General features: G+C 52.5%; 3 protein-coding genes across 4 annotated transcripts in view; 1 reads left to right on the plus strand and 2 right to left on the minus strand.

The window, feature by feature from the left end:
- Nucleotides 1-5,377, minus strand: part of SMDT1 (single-pass membrane protein with aspartate-rich tail 1) — a 43,337-nt gene extending 37,960 nt beyond the window's left edge. The window contains exons 1-3 of one of the 2 annotated variants that reach the window (XM_011978744.1): nucleotides 5,120-5,377; nucleotides 2,994-3,134; nucleotides 1,683-1,932 (exon numbers count right to left, since the gene is read on the minus strand). In XM_011978744.1, coding sequence (XP_011834134.1) covers nucleotides 2,997-3,134; nucleotides 5,120-5,305 — 324 coding nt within the window. In that variant the 5' untranslated portion in view covers nucleotides 5,306-5,377 and the 3' untranslated portion in view covers nucleotides 1,683-1,932; nucleotides 2,994-2,996. Of the gene's footprint in view, nucleotides 1,933-2,993; nucleotides 3,135-5,119 lie in introns of those variants that run through there. The other variant, XM_011978745.1, reaches the window with a different exon arrangement.
- A 267-nt stretch (nucleotides 5,378-5,644) lies between these two features.
- On the minus strand, nucleotides 5,645-10,840 carry FAM109B (family with sequence similarity 109, member B). The gene is made up of 3 exons (XM_011978747.1): nucleotides 10,757-10,840; nucleotides 9,433-9,514; nucleotides 5,645-7,806 (listed from the first exon to the last, which is right to left on the minus strand). The coding sequence occupies exon 3, from the start codon at nucleotides 7,790-7,792 to the stop codon at nucleotides 7,013-7,015; it is 780 nt and encodes a 259-aa protein (XP_011834137.1). The 5' UTR covers nucleotides 7,793-7,806; nucleotides 9,433-9,514; nucleotides 10,757-10,840; the 3' UTR covers nucleotides 5,645-7,012.
- Nucleotides 10,841-14,284: 3,444 nt separating this feature from the next.
- Nucleotides 14,285-15,492, plus strand: part of NAGA (N-acetylgalactosaminidase, alpha-) — a 12,632-nt gene continuing 11,424 nt past the window's right edge. Inside the window, exons 1-2 of the mRNA XM_011978748.1 lie at nucleotides 14,285-14,345; nucleotides 14,741-14,825. Coding sequence (XP_011834138.1) covers nucleotides 14,810-14,825 — 16 coding nt within the window. The 5' untranslated portion in view covers nucleotides 14,285-14,345; nucleotides 14,741-14,809. The remainder of the gene's footprint in view (nucleotides 14,346-14,740; nucleotides 14,826-15,492) is intronic.

The following is a 15,492-nucleotide window of genomic DNA, read 5'->3' on the forward strand; positions in this document are numbered from 1 at the left end:
TTTTGAGATGGAGTCTCGCTGTTGTTGCCCAGGCTGGAGTGCAGTGGCATGATCTTGGCTCACTGCACCCTCCGCTTCCTGGTTCAAGTGATTCTCCCTGCCTCAGCCTCCCAAGTAGCTGGGATTACAGGCGTGGACCACCACATCTAGCTAGTTTTATATTTTTAGAAGAGACGGAGTTTCACCATGTTGGCCAGGCTGCTCTCAAACTCTTGACCTCAAGCAATCCACCCGCCTTGGCCTCCCAAAGTGCTGGCGTGAGCCACTGCGCCCAGGCTGGTCTTGAACTTTGGACTCAAGTGATCCTCCTGCCTCAGCCTCCCAAAGTGTTGGGACTACAGGCCTCAGCCATTGTGCATGGCCCCAAAACTTACGGCACCAAGGATCCCTTTATATTTTCACCTTAGGAACCTGAGGAAAAAACTCAAAAATGTTTTTGTGTTCTCTCACTCAGTAACAATAAACACATAAGACTTCTGTGATCAAACGTATGAGGGTTTCTCCCCACACTAAGCAAGCAGTCAGTTCTGCAGCAGACACCAGCTGGCTGTCCTCCAATTCTCTTCCAACACTATCTACCTGGAGATAGCATCAGATTCCACAGGTTTGGGGCTCAGTCCCACAAGACTGCTCCCACCCCCATTAGACAACATTCACAAGTCCAAGCCTCCAGCACTTCTGAGCTTCAAGTTGGAGTTCCCATGACCCCTTCTTTTTAATTTGCTGGAGCAGCTTGCAGAACTCGGGAACACTTAGGTCCATTTACTGGTTTATTGTAAAGGACATCACAAAAGATACAGATGAAGAGATGCATAGGGTGAGGTATAGAAGAAGGGGCATGGAGCTTCCAAGTTCTCTCCAGGCATGCCACTTTCCAAAGCCAAGTGTTCTGTTCTCCGAAAGCTCTCTGAACGTGTCTTCTTGGGCCTTTTATGGAGACCTCATTGGATAGGGATGATTGAAGCATGGACAACGGTGGAAAAATGGGAGTAGACAAAAGAGGCATAATCTAATACAGATGGAGTGGGGAAGTCCAACAAGGCCTGTCCACATTTCTTCCTCCCAGGTAAGGGAAAGAATCCCTTCTGAAATGGGGGTCTCATAACCTAAAATCAGACAAGGTAGGTCAGAGAATTCTTTTTATGGCCAACTCGAAGACAGGCAAAGGAAGATTATACTTTTAGTTTCTATGGCCTGCCTTGGGGAGAAAAAGCAGCAGGTGAAAGGAGGTCAGGAGAAGGTCTGAGAAAGAGACTGTTGTTTTCTGAGGCCCGAAGTGCCCAACATTGTAACAAAAGCCTAAAACAAGGGCTTTGGGAGTTATAAGCCAGGAAATAGATGAAAACCTCTATATATCCTCATATCACAGAACCCAAGTTTTGAATCATTCTAGTTATATTTAAGTAGTATGCTAACAAGCAGAGCGTACTACTAAAATGACTGGCACTGAACACAGAATGGCATGAGGCTTTAGTTAGGCCGTGTAGCTTTCTTAAGGGAAAATGCGCAGTTTCTGTTGGGCTTTTGTAAACAATGAAAATCGTTCCCAGGCCCCCAGAATAGTTCACCGGGCTCCACTGCAGCCTGGATAGCCTGGGCCTATGTTTCTCTCATGAATAAAGGACAGCAGAGACAACTGCACCAACTAGAGCCTAGGCATACTGAGAAACTGCAGCAATCACTCAGTCACACACAGCTGATATTTATTATGTTTATTCATAATTTGATTGCTTGTTTGTGCAGTGCTTAGTGGATAGCACATCTCAGGGAGCCTGCCAGAGCCTGGGGTAGGATATGGTCATGGACCATACAGGAAGCTTCACCAGACTGGGAGGCTGAGGGCCTTCCCTGAGCCCTTCTGCTGATAGGGAAGGCAGAGAAGCTGAGAGCATCACCATTTCTTCAGTTACTGCTTTCTCCTTTCTGTAATGCCTGGAAGAAAGGAAAGCAGCAGTGAACTGGGCAACAGAGTAGTCTTCCATCCGCAGACTGAAAGAATTCCACAAAGTGCTTCTATCAAACATGGCAGGAGAAAGGCAACTTTGAGCATGTTTGATTGTTTATGCATATGTTAACTGGGCATTCACCACGGGCCAGGCACTGGGGGCCCAAATGTATAAAAAACGTCCTCTGCCAGCAAGAAGCTCAGAGTCTAGTAAAATTTTGGTTTGAGTGTGTTTAGACACATAATACCGAGTATTTGAAGAGAGGTACTGGAGGTACTGGTTGCTCAGAGGAAGGAGTAGTCAACTTTCAAATGAAGGGAGGAAGGAAGACTTCAAAGACACTGTAGAATGGGGTGGAATTAAGACCCAGAGCTCTCAGAAACAGCCTTCCATGTGGGAGGAACAATGAGCCAATGTTTGGGGGTGGGTATGAGTGTGAAAACTCAAGAAATGGTGAATACTGGGAATCGGTGTGTGGCTGGAAATATGGAAGATGAGACTGGAATAAGAGGTGTGACCAGATTATGGCAAGCCTTGAATGCCAGGCTAAGGAGTCAGGAGTGTCCTCATCTCTGACAGTAATGCCATGAAGCACATATTAGAGCACATGAAGTCGGCTGGGCGCAGTGACTCACGCCTGTAATCGCAGCACTCTGGGAGACCAAGGTGGGTGGATCACTTGAGGTCGGGAGTTTGAGACCAACCTGACTAACATGGAGAAACCCTGTCTCTACTAAAAATACAAAATTAGCCAGGCATGGTGGCACATGCCTGTAATCCAAGCTACTCAGTAGGCTGAGACAGGAGAATCGCTTGAACCTGGAAGGCAGAGGTTGCAGTGAGTTGAGATCATGCCATTGCACTCCAGCCTGGGTAACAAGAGCGAAACTCCGTCTCAAAAAACAAACAAAAAACATTAGCCACCAAGTGGGTCAATTCATTAAAGCTTCTGCCCTCATTGTCCAAATGCTGCTACCAGGCCAGACTGCATCACAGACAGATGCTCCACCCTGCTTCCTCGTCCATCTAGGGTAAAGCAAGTCTTACCTGTTAGTCATCATCATCGTCATCCTCTGGAACAAAAATGTCATGTTCCTCAAGTAGAGCAGCAAAGTTCTTGCTAATGAGTGTCCCGACATAGAGAAAGGGGATCACAATGGAGAACACACGGAGAAGGCCAAAGGACATCTGCAGAGGGTCAGAGTGGCAGCTGTGAGCTCCAGAGCCCACTCTGGCAGGACCAAAGAAGACCTGGCCCTCTCACGGACATACCCTCCTGTGGACCTCAGACCCATCATAAGCAACTTGATTTTAAAATCCTTGAAAAAATTCAGGGCAAGAAAAGTAATTAGAAAAGGAGAGGGCCAGGCGGGGTGGCTCACACCTGTAATCCCAGCACTTTGGGAAGCCAAGGTGGGTGGACCACCTGAGGTCAGGAGCTTGAGACCAGCCTAGCCAACATGGTGAAACCCCGTCTCTACTAAAAGTACAAAAAATTGGCCCGGCATGGTGGCACACGCCTGTAATCCCAGCTACTTGGGAGGCTGAGGCAGGAGAATTGCTTGAACCCAGTAGACAGGGGTTGCAGTGAGCCAAGATTGCACCATTGCACTCCAGCCTCGGCAACAGAGTGAGGCTCTGTCTTAAAAAAAGAAAAAAGGCCAGGCGCAGTGGCTCATATCTGTAATCCTAGCACTTTGGGAGGCCGAGGCAAGCAGATCACGAGGTCAGGAGTTCGAAACCAGCCTGGCCAACATGGTGAAACCCCATCTCTACTAAAAATACAAAAAATTGCCGGGTGTGGTGGTACACGCCTGTAGTCCCAGCTACTCAGAAGACTGGGGCAGAAGAATCACTTGAACCCGGGAGGCGGAGGTTGCAGTGAGCCGAGACTGTGCCACTGTACTCCAGCCTGGGTGACAGAGTGAGACTCCATCTCAAAACAAAAAAGAAAAAGGGATAAGGTGACTGTTATGGCCATCAAAGTGGATGAAAAGTCCACTGGAAAGAAAAGTCTAAGGCACCCTAGACATCTAAAGTTAGGACACAGCCTGCTAATTACTTTAAATCCCTACAGGCAGACGGCTGCACCAGTACTAGGAGGGCCAGACTACGGTGAGCTCTACCTGAACACGAAATACACGAAAACCGATGACAGAAAGATGTACACTGAAGGGATATTCTATACAGTTCATTAAGTAACAAGCTCCCTGATGCCTGAGAAATTTGATTTAAAAATTTTAGAAACAGATGTATTTGAAAGTAGGCATGTATTTACACTCAGACTATTTAGATGGATTGGGAGAATGTCAGTAAAATCTCAGCAACGTTTCTCTCGTATTCCTAGAATTTAAAATAAAAGTTTTTTTGCAACTGTTTTGATAAGGCAGGTCTTTCCCAACATGGACCTGCAGTCAACTGTGTGAGTTAGCATAGGCCAGACTAGCTTTAAGAGAATGTTTTTTTTAACTCCCACACCACACAGCCCTGCAGTGCTAAAGAAAACTTTTGTTGCATATAAGGGACTGTTTCCGTTTTCCCTAGAAAAACTCAAGCCTGTGACAGCGTTCAGTGTTGGAAAAAGATAGAACCTGATGGGGACGGTACCAGGAAGAAACCCGGATGCTGCGGCCTCAGCGATGGCCTTGGATATTAACTTCACCGCTCTAGCCCGATTGTTCATTTGAAAAACCGTGATTTTAATAATTCCCTGCACATCTATCAGGACTGTAAATCACATGAATACTAGGTGACAACTCATAAAAAGATGAGGCCCGTCCCACGTACCCTTTATTTACAGAATCCTTTCACAATTCATATTTCATCCCATAAACTAGGAGACAGGCAGGGCAGAGATTACAGGACTGGTCTAAGCTAGAAGCACACGGCCTAGTCTTCTGACTCGAGAGGTGCAGAGCACCCCACACCTCTCAGGACAAGCTAATGTGAAAGGCCATCTTCCTCAGCGTTTTCCCCCCATCTTCTGTCTACCTACCATTTTCTACACACCTGTCAAAATTAGCAACTCATTAGCGTATTTATTCTTGGTCCGCCTTCCAGTCTAAGGTAGTCGTTATGATTGGCCTTGGCTCCCGTCAATCAGCGCCGCCCTCACGCACTCCCCACAATGATTGGCCTCAGCCCCTTCACCCCATCTCCAGGCAGACACTCACTTTCACCGGTTTGGGCAAAATGGCGCCGCTGCGGGTAACGATGACTGACCTCGACGGTACCAGGCTCTGGCCTAAGCCACTCCGTGCGGCGGCGACATCGCCATCTTTCCTCAAGCTAGGCCCGCTTCGGAGAGCCCCGCACCTGACTGGTGCCAGTGCTAGCCAGCGAGCCGCTCCGGACGCCATGCCCCCAGCTCCGCCCCTCACCAGGGCACCCGGACCCCGCCGCCCGGCCCCGGTGCCGCCCTCGGGAAGAACGCCGCCCGAAGCCTCGCGAGACTTTGAGGAGCACACGAGAAGCCCAGCCCTCGCAGTCGCGCAGCGCTGGCGGCTCCTGGGGCGGTGGGAGGTGTTTGTAACTGGCCGGCGTGGTGACGTCACGAGAGCAGCGGCACCGCCCCGGCTCCTTACGTCCGCGTCCTCCGGGGCGGGGCCGCGGTCCTGGGTCCCGCACCTAGGACTGCACGGTGGCCGGAGCAGGACTTAGCGGCGGGCTGTGGAAATAAACCCAGGGAGACGAATGAGTAATAATGAAAAAGCTTTACTAGTGTTTTAACCGCGTACAAAACACTGTAGCAATAAGAGAAGGGCCTGTCAACAAAATGCAGTGGCTGCGGAGCTTCCAGGCAGGGCTGGGGAACAGGCCGGGCGCCCGCCCTGGGCGCATCTCCGCCTCCTGGGGGTAAGAGGCTCCGAGCGTCCCCCTTAGGCCTAGTTGGGTGCGGGTCACCCCTGCCCAAGGCCCCAGTGAGGGGAGCCGAGGCCAGGAAGAGGCAAGTTTTGTGTGTTTGGGAGGGGGTGTCTCCTCCCGGCCTCTGCGTCTTCCCCCTGGGGCGTCAGTCTGGTTAGGCTCTGGTGACCCAGCCGCTTTGCCTCCCAGAACAATAGAAAAATCACGCTCGATGTTGGGAAGAGTAGCAAGGAAAGGTCCTGGCAAGTACACCCTGGGTGACAAACAGGGCTATGAGAGTTTCCAGGTGGTTTCTCGAGTAGCTTCAGTTTACGGGAGCCCAGCCAGGAGGGAGAATTTTAGCACAGGAAACGGAATCCCGTGTCCAAACTTCTAGAATACCCAGGACTGAGAACCAAAGCAACAAACTTTACCCAGGGAGTCACGCTGCCTACCCACCTCTTCTTTAACCCCTCACTTGGCAGCTCCAGGAGTTGGCTGTTGAAGACAGAGTACAGGAGGGCATTTCGTTGACATAAAAAAGCTACAAGCCCCTTCTGGGGCAAGGTCCAGCACCATCTGTTAACAGGGGAGCTGGGGAGAAAGGATGGGACCCCAACACTCTGAGCAGAGTAAATCTTCACTGGCCGAAGACCCTCTGCCTCAAAGGGCCCTACCCAAACTGCTGAGTGAGGATCCCCAATCTTCCCACCCCTCTCAGGAAGAGCTGGGTCCCAGAAACTCCTGTGACACAATAAATCCACTTTCTCTGACAGTGTCAGAGCCTTAAGCCAATACTGCAGCCTACCTCGGATTTAAATGCACATGAGACTCCCCAGGTTGGAAATTATGGCTCCAGAGCCTGGTGTATAGGTCAAAGGTAGGGCAAGCCTGTGACACTCTCAGGTGACATTTCCCACTTCCTTCATTTCATTAACATCCCCTGGGAGGGGCCAGTCAGGCCAGTGCAGTCAGGAGATTGGGGTCTTGCTCTGTGGCGTCTAAGTCTCCTTTACTCTCTGGACCTCAGGAAATAAAGAGGATGGAAGGAATGGTCCCTCAGTCCCTTCCAGACACACGGGTGGATCTGGAATCTGGAGAATGCCTAAATAGCAGGAAGGAGAGAACCCATGTCCCCTCCCAAAACACAACGTTGGAAATGGGTAAACATTTAACTCCTGAAAAAGAACTGGCCCTGGTTTCCTGACTCAAAGGGTCCAGACTTAGGGCTTATCCTGTTCCTCACATTTTGGCTGGCTCCTCTGGGCCCTCTGCTGCCAACACTGCCGCAGCTCCATGATCTCCTGGCCATACCAGTCATGCAGGGTAGAGAAGCAGGAGGTCTCAGGGGACACAGGGCTCTGCCCCCTGCCTAGGAGGAGGCTGGCAGGGCCCTGCAGCTCCCACTCAGCCAACCCCCACCCTGAAGACCTGCTGCCCCCTTCTTCAACCAAGCCCACGGGGCTGCTGTCCTTGGAGAGGGAGTGGCCATTCTCCAGGCCCATAGATCGGTGGTTAGGAGCCTGGGGCTTACAGCGGCCGGCAACAGACTTCCAGGATGAGCGGCGTTGCAAAGCCAGGCTCTGGCGTGCGTTCTGCAACTGGCTCTCCAACTCACGTACCACCAGGCGCATGTAGCCAAAGCTTGCCCGAGACAGCGCCTTCACCCAGGCCTCCTGGGCCGCCGGCCCTTCTGCGGCCAGCAGGTGTGGGCGCACTCCAGGAGCATCAAAGCAGATGGCAAAGGCAAACTCCTCAGGCACGGGAGCCTCAGCCAGCTCCACTGTGCAGCCTTCCAGCACCACCAGGCTCAGCGGGGCCCGGCCCTCGCGACTCTCAAAGGAGAACAGCAGGTTGCCCTTGAGGACAAACCAGCATCTTCGGCCAGTGCCACTAGGGGTCGATGGGGTCCCTGGGCCCCCCCAGGTGCGCAGGAAGCCCGTGTGGTCTGCTGGGGAGTCGCTGAGTGCATAGTGGGCTACACTCCTCTCGTTCAGCTTCATGGCTCCCACAGGAACTGTGAGGCAAGAGAGATGGCAGCGGATCAGAGAGGGAGGTGGTTCTGTGCCCCACTGGGGAAGAGCACTGGCTCCGGAGGCGACCTGGACCCCAGCCCTGGGGCTCCTCCTACTTGCTTGCTGTGTCTGTAAGGCCCCTAAAGTCTCCTGAGAAGTGGGCTCGTCTTTCCTTCCTTTTCTCTCAAAGGGATGTTGTGAGGATCATGCAAAAAGAAAAACTGGACATTGGCGGACTTGGAGAAAAGAATAACAAGATTGCATCAGACAGGAGGCATGGCAGGACCTGGGCAGGGCTTTCTAAAATCCAAACAAACAGGCGTCAGCTGAGCTGAAATGGACCCCAGACCCATCGAAACCACTGTGCTTAAACTATTCCCTGATCTGGGGTCCTCTCAACTCCAACTCTGAGGCCAAGCTTCCAGGGTTTCCATGACCCTCCTGGGCCTCTACTGGCCTCTATTTGCATATAGCAGTTGAATCTTAGTGACCTAAAGGCAGAAGCTGAGGCACAAAATATAACTTTAAAGAGTTTACTTGAGTGAGAGTAAGGACAGAACAAACTTCTAAGTTGTCGTGGCGTATGATGCATTGGGCCTTTCCTACAAGCAGGTTTTTATAGGCAGAAGGGGGCAAGGATGACAAAGTTGTTTGGCATGAATTCTCCTTGGTTTATAGAAATAACATTGATTGGCGGGGTGCGGTGGCTCACATCTGTAATCCCAGCACTTTGGGAGGCCAAGGTGGGGGTAGATCACCTGAGCTCAGGAGTTCAAGACCAGCCTGCCCAACATGGTGAAACCCCATCTCTAAATACAAAAATTAGCCAGGCACGGTGGCGGGTGCCTGTAATCCCACCTGCTCGGGAGGCTGAGGCAGGAGAATTGCTTGATCACAGGAGGCAGAGGTTGCAGTGAGCTGAGATTGTGCCATTGCATTCCAGCCTGGGTGACAAGAGAGAAACTCCATCTCAAAAAAAAAAAAGAAATAATATTGATTAGTGATTGGCTATACATTGTTGAACTATAGGGTAAGAACTGGAGGGTGTCCAGTGTACAACATTTTATGGCTACTTGGTGTCGCTCTAGAGCCACATAGCAAGTGGCTTCAAGAGGTAATTCTTGATCCTTTTGTAGTTCATGAGTGTGATGATTGGGTGTTCACGTGCATGTGTGAGCCATGCCACCCTCGAACCTTGTTACCATGTGGGCACATTACTGACCTGACATGAAGAAAAGAAAATAAAAAAGAAAAAGAGATAATTCTTCAGCTCAAGGGAGGAGTAAGACTTGACAGCTGTTGCATTTCAATATGTCTGGGCCTGATTATTTAAAGGGGCTCCAGTTCCTCAGATAAAACATTATTTTTCTCTCTCAATCTGCAGCCTTCAGGGCCAGATGGGGACCTGCTCTGTAAACAAGAGTGTAGCATAAACCCAGGTACAGCTGAGAAGATCTAACCGCAACCATTGAATGTGGGTGCCCCCAGGATCATGAACGACACTTAGTCCAACTGTCCTTACTCATGGAAAACCAAGGCCCGGCGCAGGGAGGGGAACTTGCCCAAGGTTACATGACCGATGAGACGCAGAGCTTCGTCTCCCAAATCCCTCACACCGTACCACTTACCGGCAGGGCTCACTGGGGGAGGGCAGGGACCTCTTGTCTGGCCGCACAGCTCAGCCCTTGAACCACCTGGTTCCCAGGGAGCCTACAAAACAATTCGCAAGCCCAGTCAGCTTATCCCAAAGAATGAGAACTCCTACTCCACCTTCGAGGCCTAATGAAACCACAGCCTCCACCAGGAAGCCTTCCGTGACCCCTGAGAATCCCCCCACCCATCTACCCAGCCAGGAACCCCTGAGCAGCTTAAGGGGCTGGGTCCCCTTTTCTTGACCTTTACTCTTCAGACCCCAGCTCCCTGCCTGAGTCCAGGTCAGAGCTACACGTGCCCTCATGGTTCCTAGCTTTTCCCTTCTAGCACCTCCCACTCAGTTTCTTTGTGGCTTTAACTGAAGTCACCTAATCTGGGAGGCCCTGCATGATCACCATATCATCTAAGGTGGCCCTGACCACCAAGGTGGCCTGACCTAAGGTCATCTGACCAGTAGACCCCCCATTTCTGGTTTCCTTCATCTCACGACGATGTCATTTGTGTTTACAGCACTGTTCCCAGCCCCAGAATGTCTAGGGTGGGGCTCGGCTAAGTTCCCAGGAGAACCCCAATATCCAGCACTGTGCAGGGCTCAGAGAGGCCCTCAGGAGGGATCTGTTGAATTAATGGGAATACATCAGTGGACAAATCAAAGTCTCCCGCCCTCCTGGAGCCTACAGTCCCACAGGGAGAAACACACTGTAGGCAAACAAAATAAATGCTAATAAATTAATGAAAGAATAATTAGTGAAATAAGAGATACCAAAAGGACCGGTAATGCTAAGGGTTATGGAGAAAAACAAGTCAGGCCCCTGGATGGGGAGAGAGGCCATTCCAGTAGGGGTGGCCCACGAAGCGGGAGGAGGAGATCACAGATATTTGCCAGAGGAGTGGACTCACTGGGGGTCCTGGGCCCAGCACTGGGGCACACGGAGGGGGTGGGCAGCCCGTGAGGCCATGCCCCCTCCCCTCTCCCGCGTCCGGGGAAGGGCGCTTCCTCCTCTCCACCAGCAGGGGGGCCAGGCCGCCCGCACACCCGGCCTCCCGCCTGCCCCGTCGTCTTCCTGGGTTCTTTTGTTGGAGGAGAGGCGAGCTGGGGTGCGGGACCGCAGTGCCAGTGGCCACTGCGGGGAGCACCAACCCGGCTGTCGCCCTAAACAGGGGTCATCTCGGTCAGGGTCTCCCTGGCTACCGCCTCGGTTTCCCCGTCCTCGTGTCGGGGCTGTTACCCACCACGTCCCCGCGGCCACGCCTTCTCTGGGGCCACTTCCTCCCGGAACCCGCCGGGTCCACTCTCACCTCCCGCCGCCGATCGCACCGATGCCCAAGAGGGCGATCTTGGCTCGAGACCCCTCGCCTCCGCCTGGGCTGCAACGTGGCCGCGGGAGCTGGGAGACCCCGCCCGGGAGGCTGGAGTTACCGCCCCTCCCCGCCCAGTATTCAACCGGCCCGGGATCTCCGAGGCGGCCTCGGGATCTGCGAGGGCGGGAAACTGAGGCCTGAGAGGGCGTTGAACTGCCCGAGCCACAGAACTGGTCGGTGCGGGCGGCCTCGAACCCAGAGGTCCCCCTCAGATGGTCCGCGGGCCTCGGTCCCGGCCCACCGTCCGGAAAACTCAGTCCATCTCTTCCTCTCTGGTCCCCCTCTCCCTGCTAGGCCTACTTCCCCGGCAGAGCCAAACCAGGGACGTCTCGCTCTGGGCACCTCCTAAGGGCGGGCTCCTACACAGCCCGCGAGGGCCGGTCAAGCTTTTTGGGCCGGTCAAGCTTTTTTGGTCACCCACCGGCCCACCGGGGTCGGCTGATTTCTGCCTCTGGAAATTACCCATTTCTGCTTCCCTGGCCTGAAGCCCACCGGCAGCCCCCAGGCTCTGCCCTAGTGGGTCCAGGAGGCGGCCTGCGGTGAAGGTCTCGGGAATGCACAACCAAACCCAAGAGACTAGAGCTTCTGGAAGGCCCTGGAAGCCGGAGGTGTCCTCAAACATCTGCCCATGAACTTGGCTCCCACCTCAGAGCCTTTGCCCTTACAGTTCCTGCAGCCTAGAATGGCCTTCCTTCCCACCCCCAGCCGCAGCTCCACTCCTCAGGACCCCTCTGGACGCAGATTTGAGTCTCTGCTCAGAGGTCCCCTCTGGGACCATTGTAAAGCAACCTGCCCTGCAGTCTGTGTCCCATCCCTGGGGTGTTATTTCCATCAGAGCACTCACTGCTAGAGTAAACTCTCCTATGCTCATGCTTTTATTTTCTTGTTTATTGCCTGTCTCCCCTACTAAATTTTGTTCAGTTAATACTATATAATAATAATAAATGTGTTAGAAGGTAATAAGTGGCACGGAAAAAACAGAGGAGGATAAGGGAGACAGGAAATTGTGGGAGTAGGGAGGTTGCAATTGCAAATAGAGTGGTCAGGGTAGGCCTCACTGAGAAAGTAACATTGGATAAATACTTGAAGGAAATGAGGGAGCCAGTCATGCCAATTCCAGGCAGACGAAACAGTCAGTACAGTGGCCCTCAGGCCTGTTGTGTAAGAAGGCCAGTGAGGCTGGGAGGCCTGGGGAGGGGGTGGCAAACAGTAGGAGGTGGGGGTGGAAGGGGTGGGATGGGGCTCTGTAAATCTGGGAGGGCTGTTAGTCTAGACAGGGCTGTGAGGAGGGACCTGAGAGATTTCAAGGCGTACTCTCGCTGCTGTGGCGAGAATCAATGTCAGTGGAAGCTGGAGACCAGTGAGGAGCCTGCTGCCACTATCCAGGCGAGATGTCACAAGGGCGGTGAGAGCAGGGAGGGAGAGGCAGCCAGATTTAGAATGGCTTTTGAAGGTAGAGAACACAGGATTTGCTGAGGAGTTGGATGTAGGGAGTGAGGGAAAGAGCAGGAAGGACTGCAGTTTTGGCTTGAGCACCTAGAAGAGTTGTCATTATCTGAGATGTGGAAAGTGGCCGGTGCTTGGTCTGGGTTATGTTTGAGATGCCCAGTGGTCATCTGAGTGAAGGTGCTGTTAGAGGTCAGAAAGTGATGCCTAAAAATATGACACTTGGGCGTGCTGAGTACTTTGAACCAAAGGACACTGGAAGAGCCTCAGAAGCCAAGTCTCTCTCTGACCTTCTCCTTACCCCCTTCTTTCTCCCATTTTTCTCCTGCAAGGCAGGCCATAGAAACTGAAATTCCTCCTCCTTAAGGTGAGTTACAGAAACTACAAATATTGGCCTGACGCAGTGGCTCATGCCTGTCATCCTAGCACTTTGGGAGGCGGAGGCGGGTGGATCACAAGGTCAAGAGATCGAGACCATCCTGGCCAACATGGTGAAACCCCGTCACTACTAAAAATAGAAAAATTACCTGGGCCTGGTGGTGTGCGCCTGTAGTCCCAACTACTCGGGAGGCTGAGGCAGGAGAATCACTTGAGCCTGGGAGGTGGAGGTTGCAGTGAGCAGAGATCACGCCACTGCCCTCCAGCCTGGTGACAGAGGGAGACTGTCTCAAAAAAAAAAAAAAAGAAAGAAAGAAAAGAAAAAGAAAAAAAAGAAACTACGAATATTGCTGGAAACATCCCCCACCTTTCTGTGTCAGGCCTGGCCATAAAGGAATTCTCTGACCTACCTTGTCTGATACTAGGCCATAAGACTCTCATTCCAGAAGGGGTCCTGCCCTCTTCCCAGCTGGAGGGAATGCCACACAGAGAGAACAAGAAGAATCTGAACAGACAGACATTACTGGGTTTCCACACTCAGCTATTAACATCAAATCATTCCCTTTTGTCTAATTGCGTTTATACAATTGTCCATTCCTTATTCCTTTTTTCTGTTGCCCAGGTTGGAGTACAGTGACATAATCACAGCTCACTACAACCTCAACCTCCTGGACTCAAGCAATCCTCCTACCTCAGCCTCTCAAGTAGCTGGAACCACAGGCACCTGCCCGTTTTTAAATTTTTTTGTAGAGACGGGGTCTCACTATGTTGGACACAGGCTGTCCTTAAATGTCTGGCCTCAAGCGATCCTCCTGCCTCAGCCTTCCAAACTGCTGGGATTGCAGGCATGAGCCAGCAGACCCGGCCAGAGGTGTCCATTCTTCATCAGAGACATAAAAATAAAGTTTTCCCTGAGTACTTGTGTCTTCATTCCTGAAGGCTCCCAAGTCACATAAAACATTGCGTAAATCAATCTGTTATGCTTTTCTCTTGCTAACCTATATTTTGTTTATAGGAGTGTCCGCTGTGACCTTTGGGATGAGTAAGGAAAAATATCTTTCTGCCCCTACAATGCCCAGAACAAAGCATTTGGCAGCTAGCAGTTTCTCAATAAATACTTGATGAATGAATGAAGAAGGAAGTAGCCGAGCCTGTGCGAGCAGTCCCTGAGCATCAGGCGGGGAAGGGGAGCCGGCTGCCTTTGCTGGAGCTGCGACCGCCTGCTTTGCTGCCTCCCACGCATCCTCCTCGTAGAGACGATTAATCCCAGACTTCCATTTTCCCAGCGGCTCACTAGGGGGGACCTTGCTTCAGAGCAGTCTCTCATTTCCTCTAATCAAAGCCCTCAGCAGGTATTCACTGCACGGCCGCTTACTGAGCGCCCACCGTGAGGCTGGCACAATCCTCGCCCTCGTGGTCCCCACAGAGGTGGAAGCCTCGCGGGGTCCGGGCCACGAAGGACAGCCCCAAGCCGGCTCTGCCAATGCTAGCCTCGCTAGCACGCAGGGCGGGACCCCAGTGGGGAAGGGCTTGGGGAGGCTGGGAAGCTGGGCCCGTATGGGCGGGGCACAGCGTTGCTAGGGGGGATTCTGATAGGTTGCGCGGAGGGTTGCCTTCGTGAGGCCCCGCCCTCACTGGAACGCTTCAGGCTTATCAGGTTACCGGAATCGAGTCAGAAGGGGCCGCGGGTCTGAGCGCTTCGGTAAGATAAGTGCGGCGGGAGGGGGCTCTGCGGTTTTGGGGGGCCCAGGGCGGGAACCCGGACCCGGCTGGGAGTCCGGAGCCTGGCCGCAGCCCTGCCCCTCCGCTCTTTCTGGGCGACCTTAAGGCGGTCGCTGCCTTTTTCTGAGCCCTGACCGGGCCGAAGGCGGCCCGTAGGCGCTCAGGACTCCCAGCACTGCAGAGGGTGTAAGGTCTGACATCCAAGACACATTGTTCAGTATTTCTGAAGGAAGAACTCAAGCTCCGGGAAGTGAGGCTGGGGATTGGGCGGGCAACTTGGGGACCGAGTGTAGGATTCACGTCCAAGGTTGAGGGCGGCCGAACTAGCCAGGCAGCCGTGACCCCAGTGCTTTTCTGACGTTTCTTAGCTTCCAGAGCCCAATACATACAGCTGATACACGCAGAGCAGATCTGGTCAGGTTCTCGGAAGCTGAGTCCAGAGCAATGCTGTTGAAGACAGGTACCTACACCGGCTGGGGTGGCTTGGGAGGTAGGGGTGAGTGCTAGAGTGCTACAAGGAGGGCTCTGACTGGCGCTTCTTCCCTAATGTGGGTATGTGGGGAGACAGGTTCCCTCTCTTCTACTTAGAGCTGGGCAGGAAGGGAGGAGATGCTTCCCCATACAGGAATCATTTCTCCTTTAAAGAGGCCCTTCCTTTCTCACTTCCTCTCCCTCAGATAGAGGCCCTATCTGATGTGATATCAACATGTGCGGAGAACCGCCTGTACAGTCCCTACAGTAACTCCATATTACAGATAAGGAAACTGAGGCCCGAGGAGGAAAGGGCTCACTTAGGTGAGCTGATTGGGTGCCCGTCCTGGCTGGCTTACTTCTTAAGCCTCTCTGAAGCCTCTTGAGGGTCTGTGGTAGAGAGCAAAGAGCCCTGGACTGGGGCTCAGGAGTCCTGGAGTCTGGCTAATGGCCCCGACTTAAGGATTTTTCAACTTTACTGTGGTGTGAAAGCGACACACATTCAGTAGAAACCACAGTACCTATACAACCATTGTGTTTCAGTATTCAGTAAATTGCATGAAATATTCAACAATTTATTATAAAATAGGCTTTGTGTTAGATGATTTTGCTCAGCTGTAGGCTAATGTGCGTTGTTGCACCTTTTTTTTTTTTTT

This window comes from Mandrillus leucophaeus, unplaced genomic scaffold (genome assembly GCF_000951045.1).
Source record: "Mandrillus leucophaeus isolate KB7577 unplaced genomic scaffold, Mleu.le_1.0 Scaffold2, whole genome shotgun sequence".
Taxonomy (NCBI): domain Eukaryota; kingdom Metazoa; phylum Chordata; class Mammalia; order Primates; family Cercopithecidae; genus Mandrillus; species Mandrillus leucophaeus.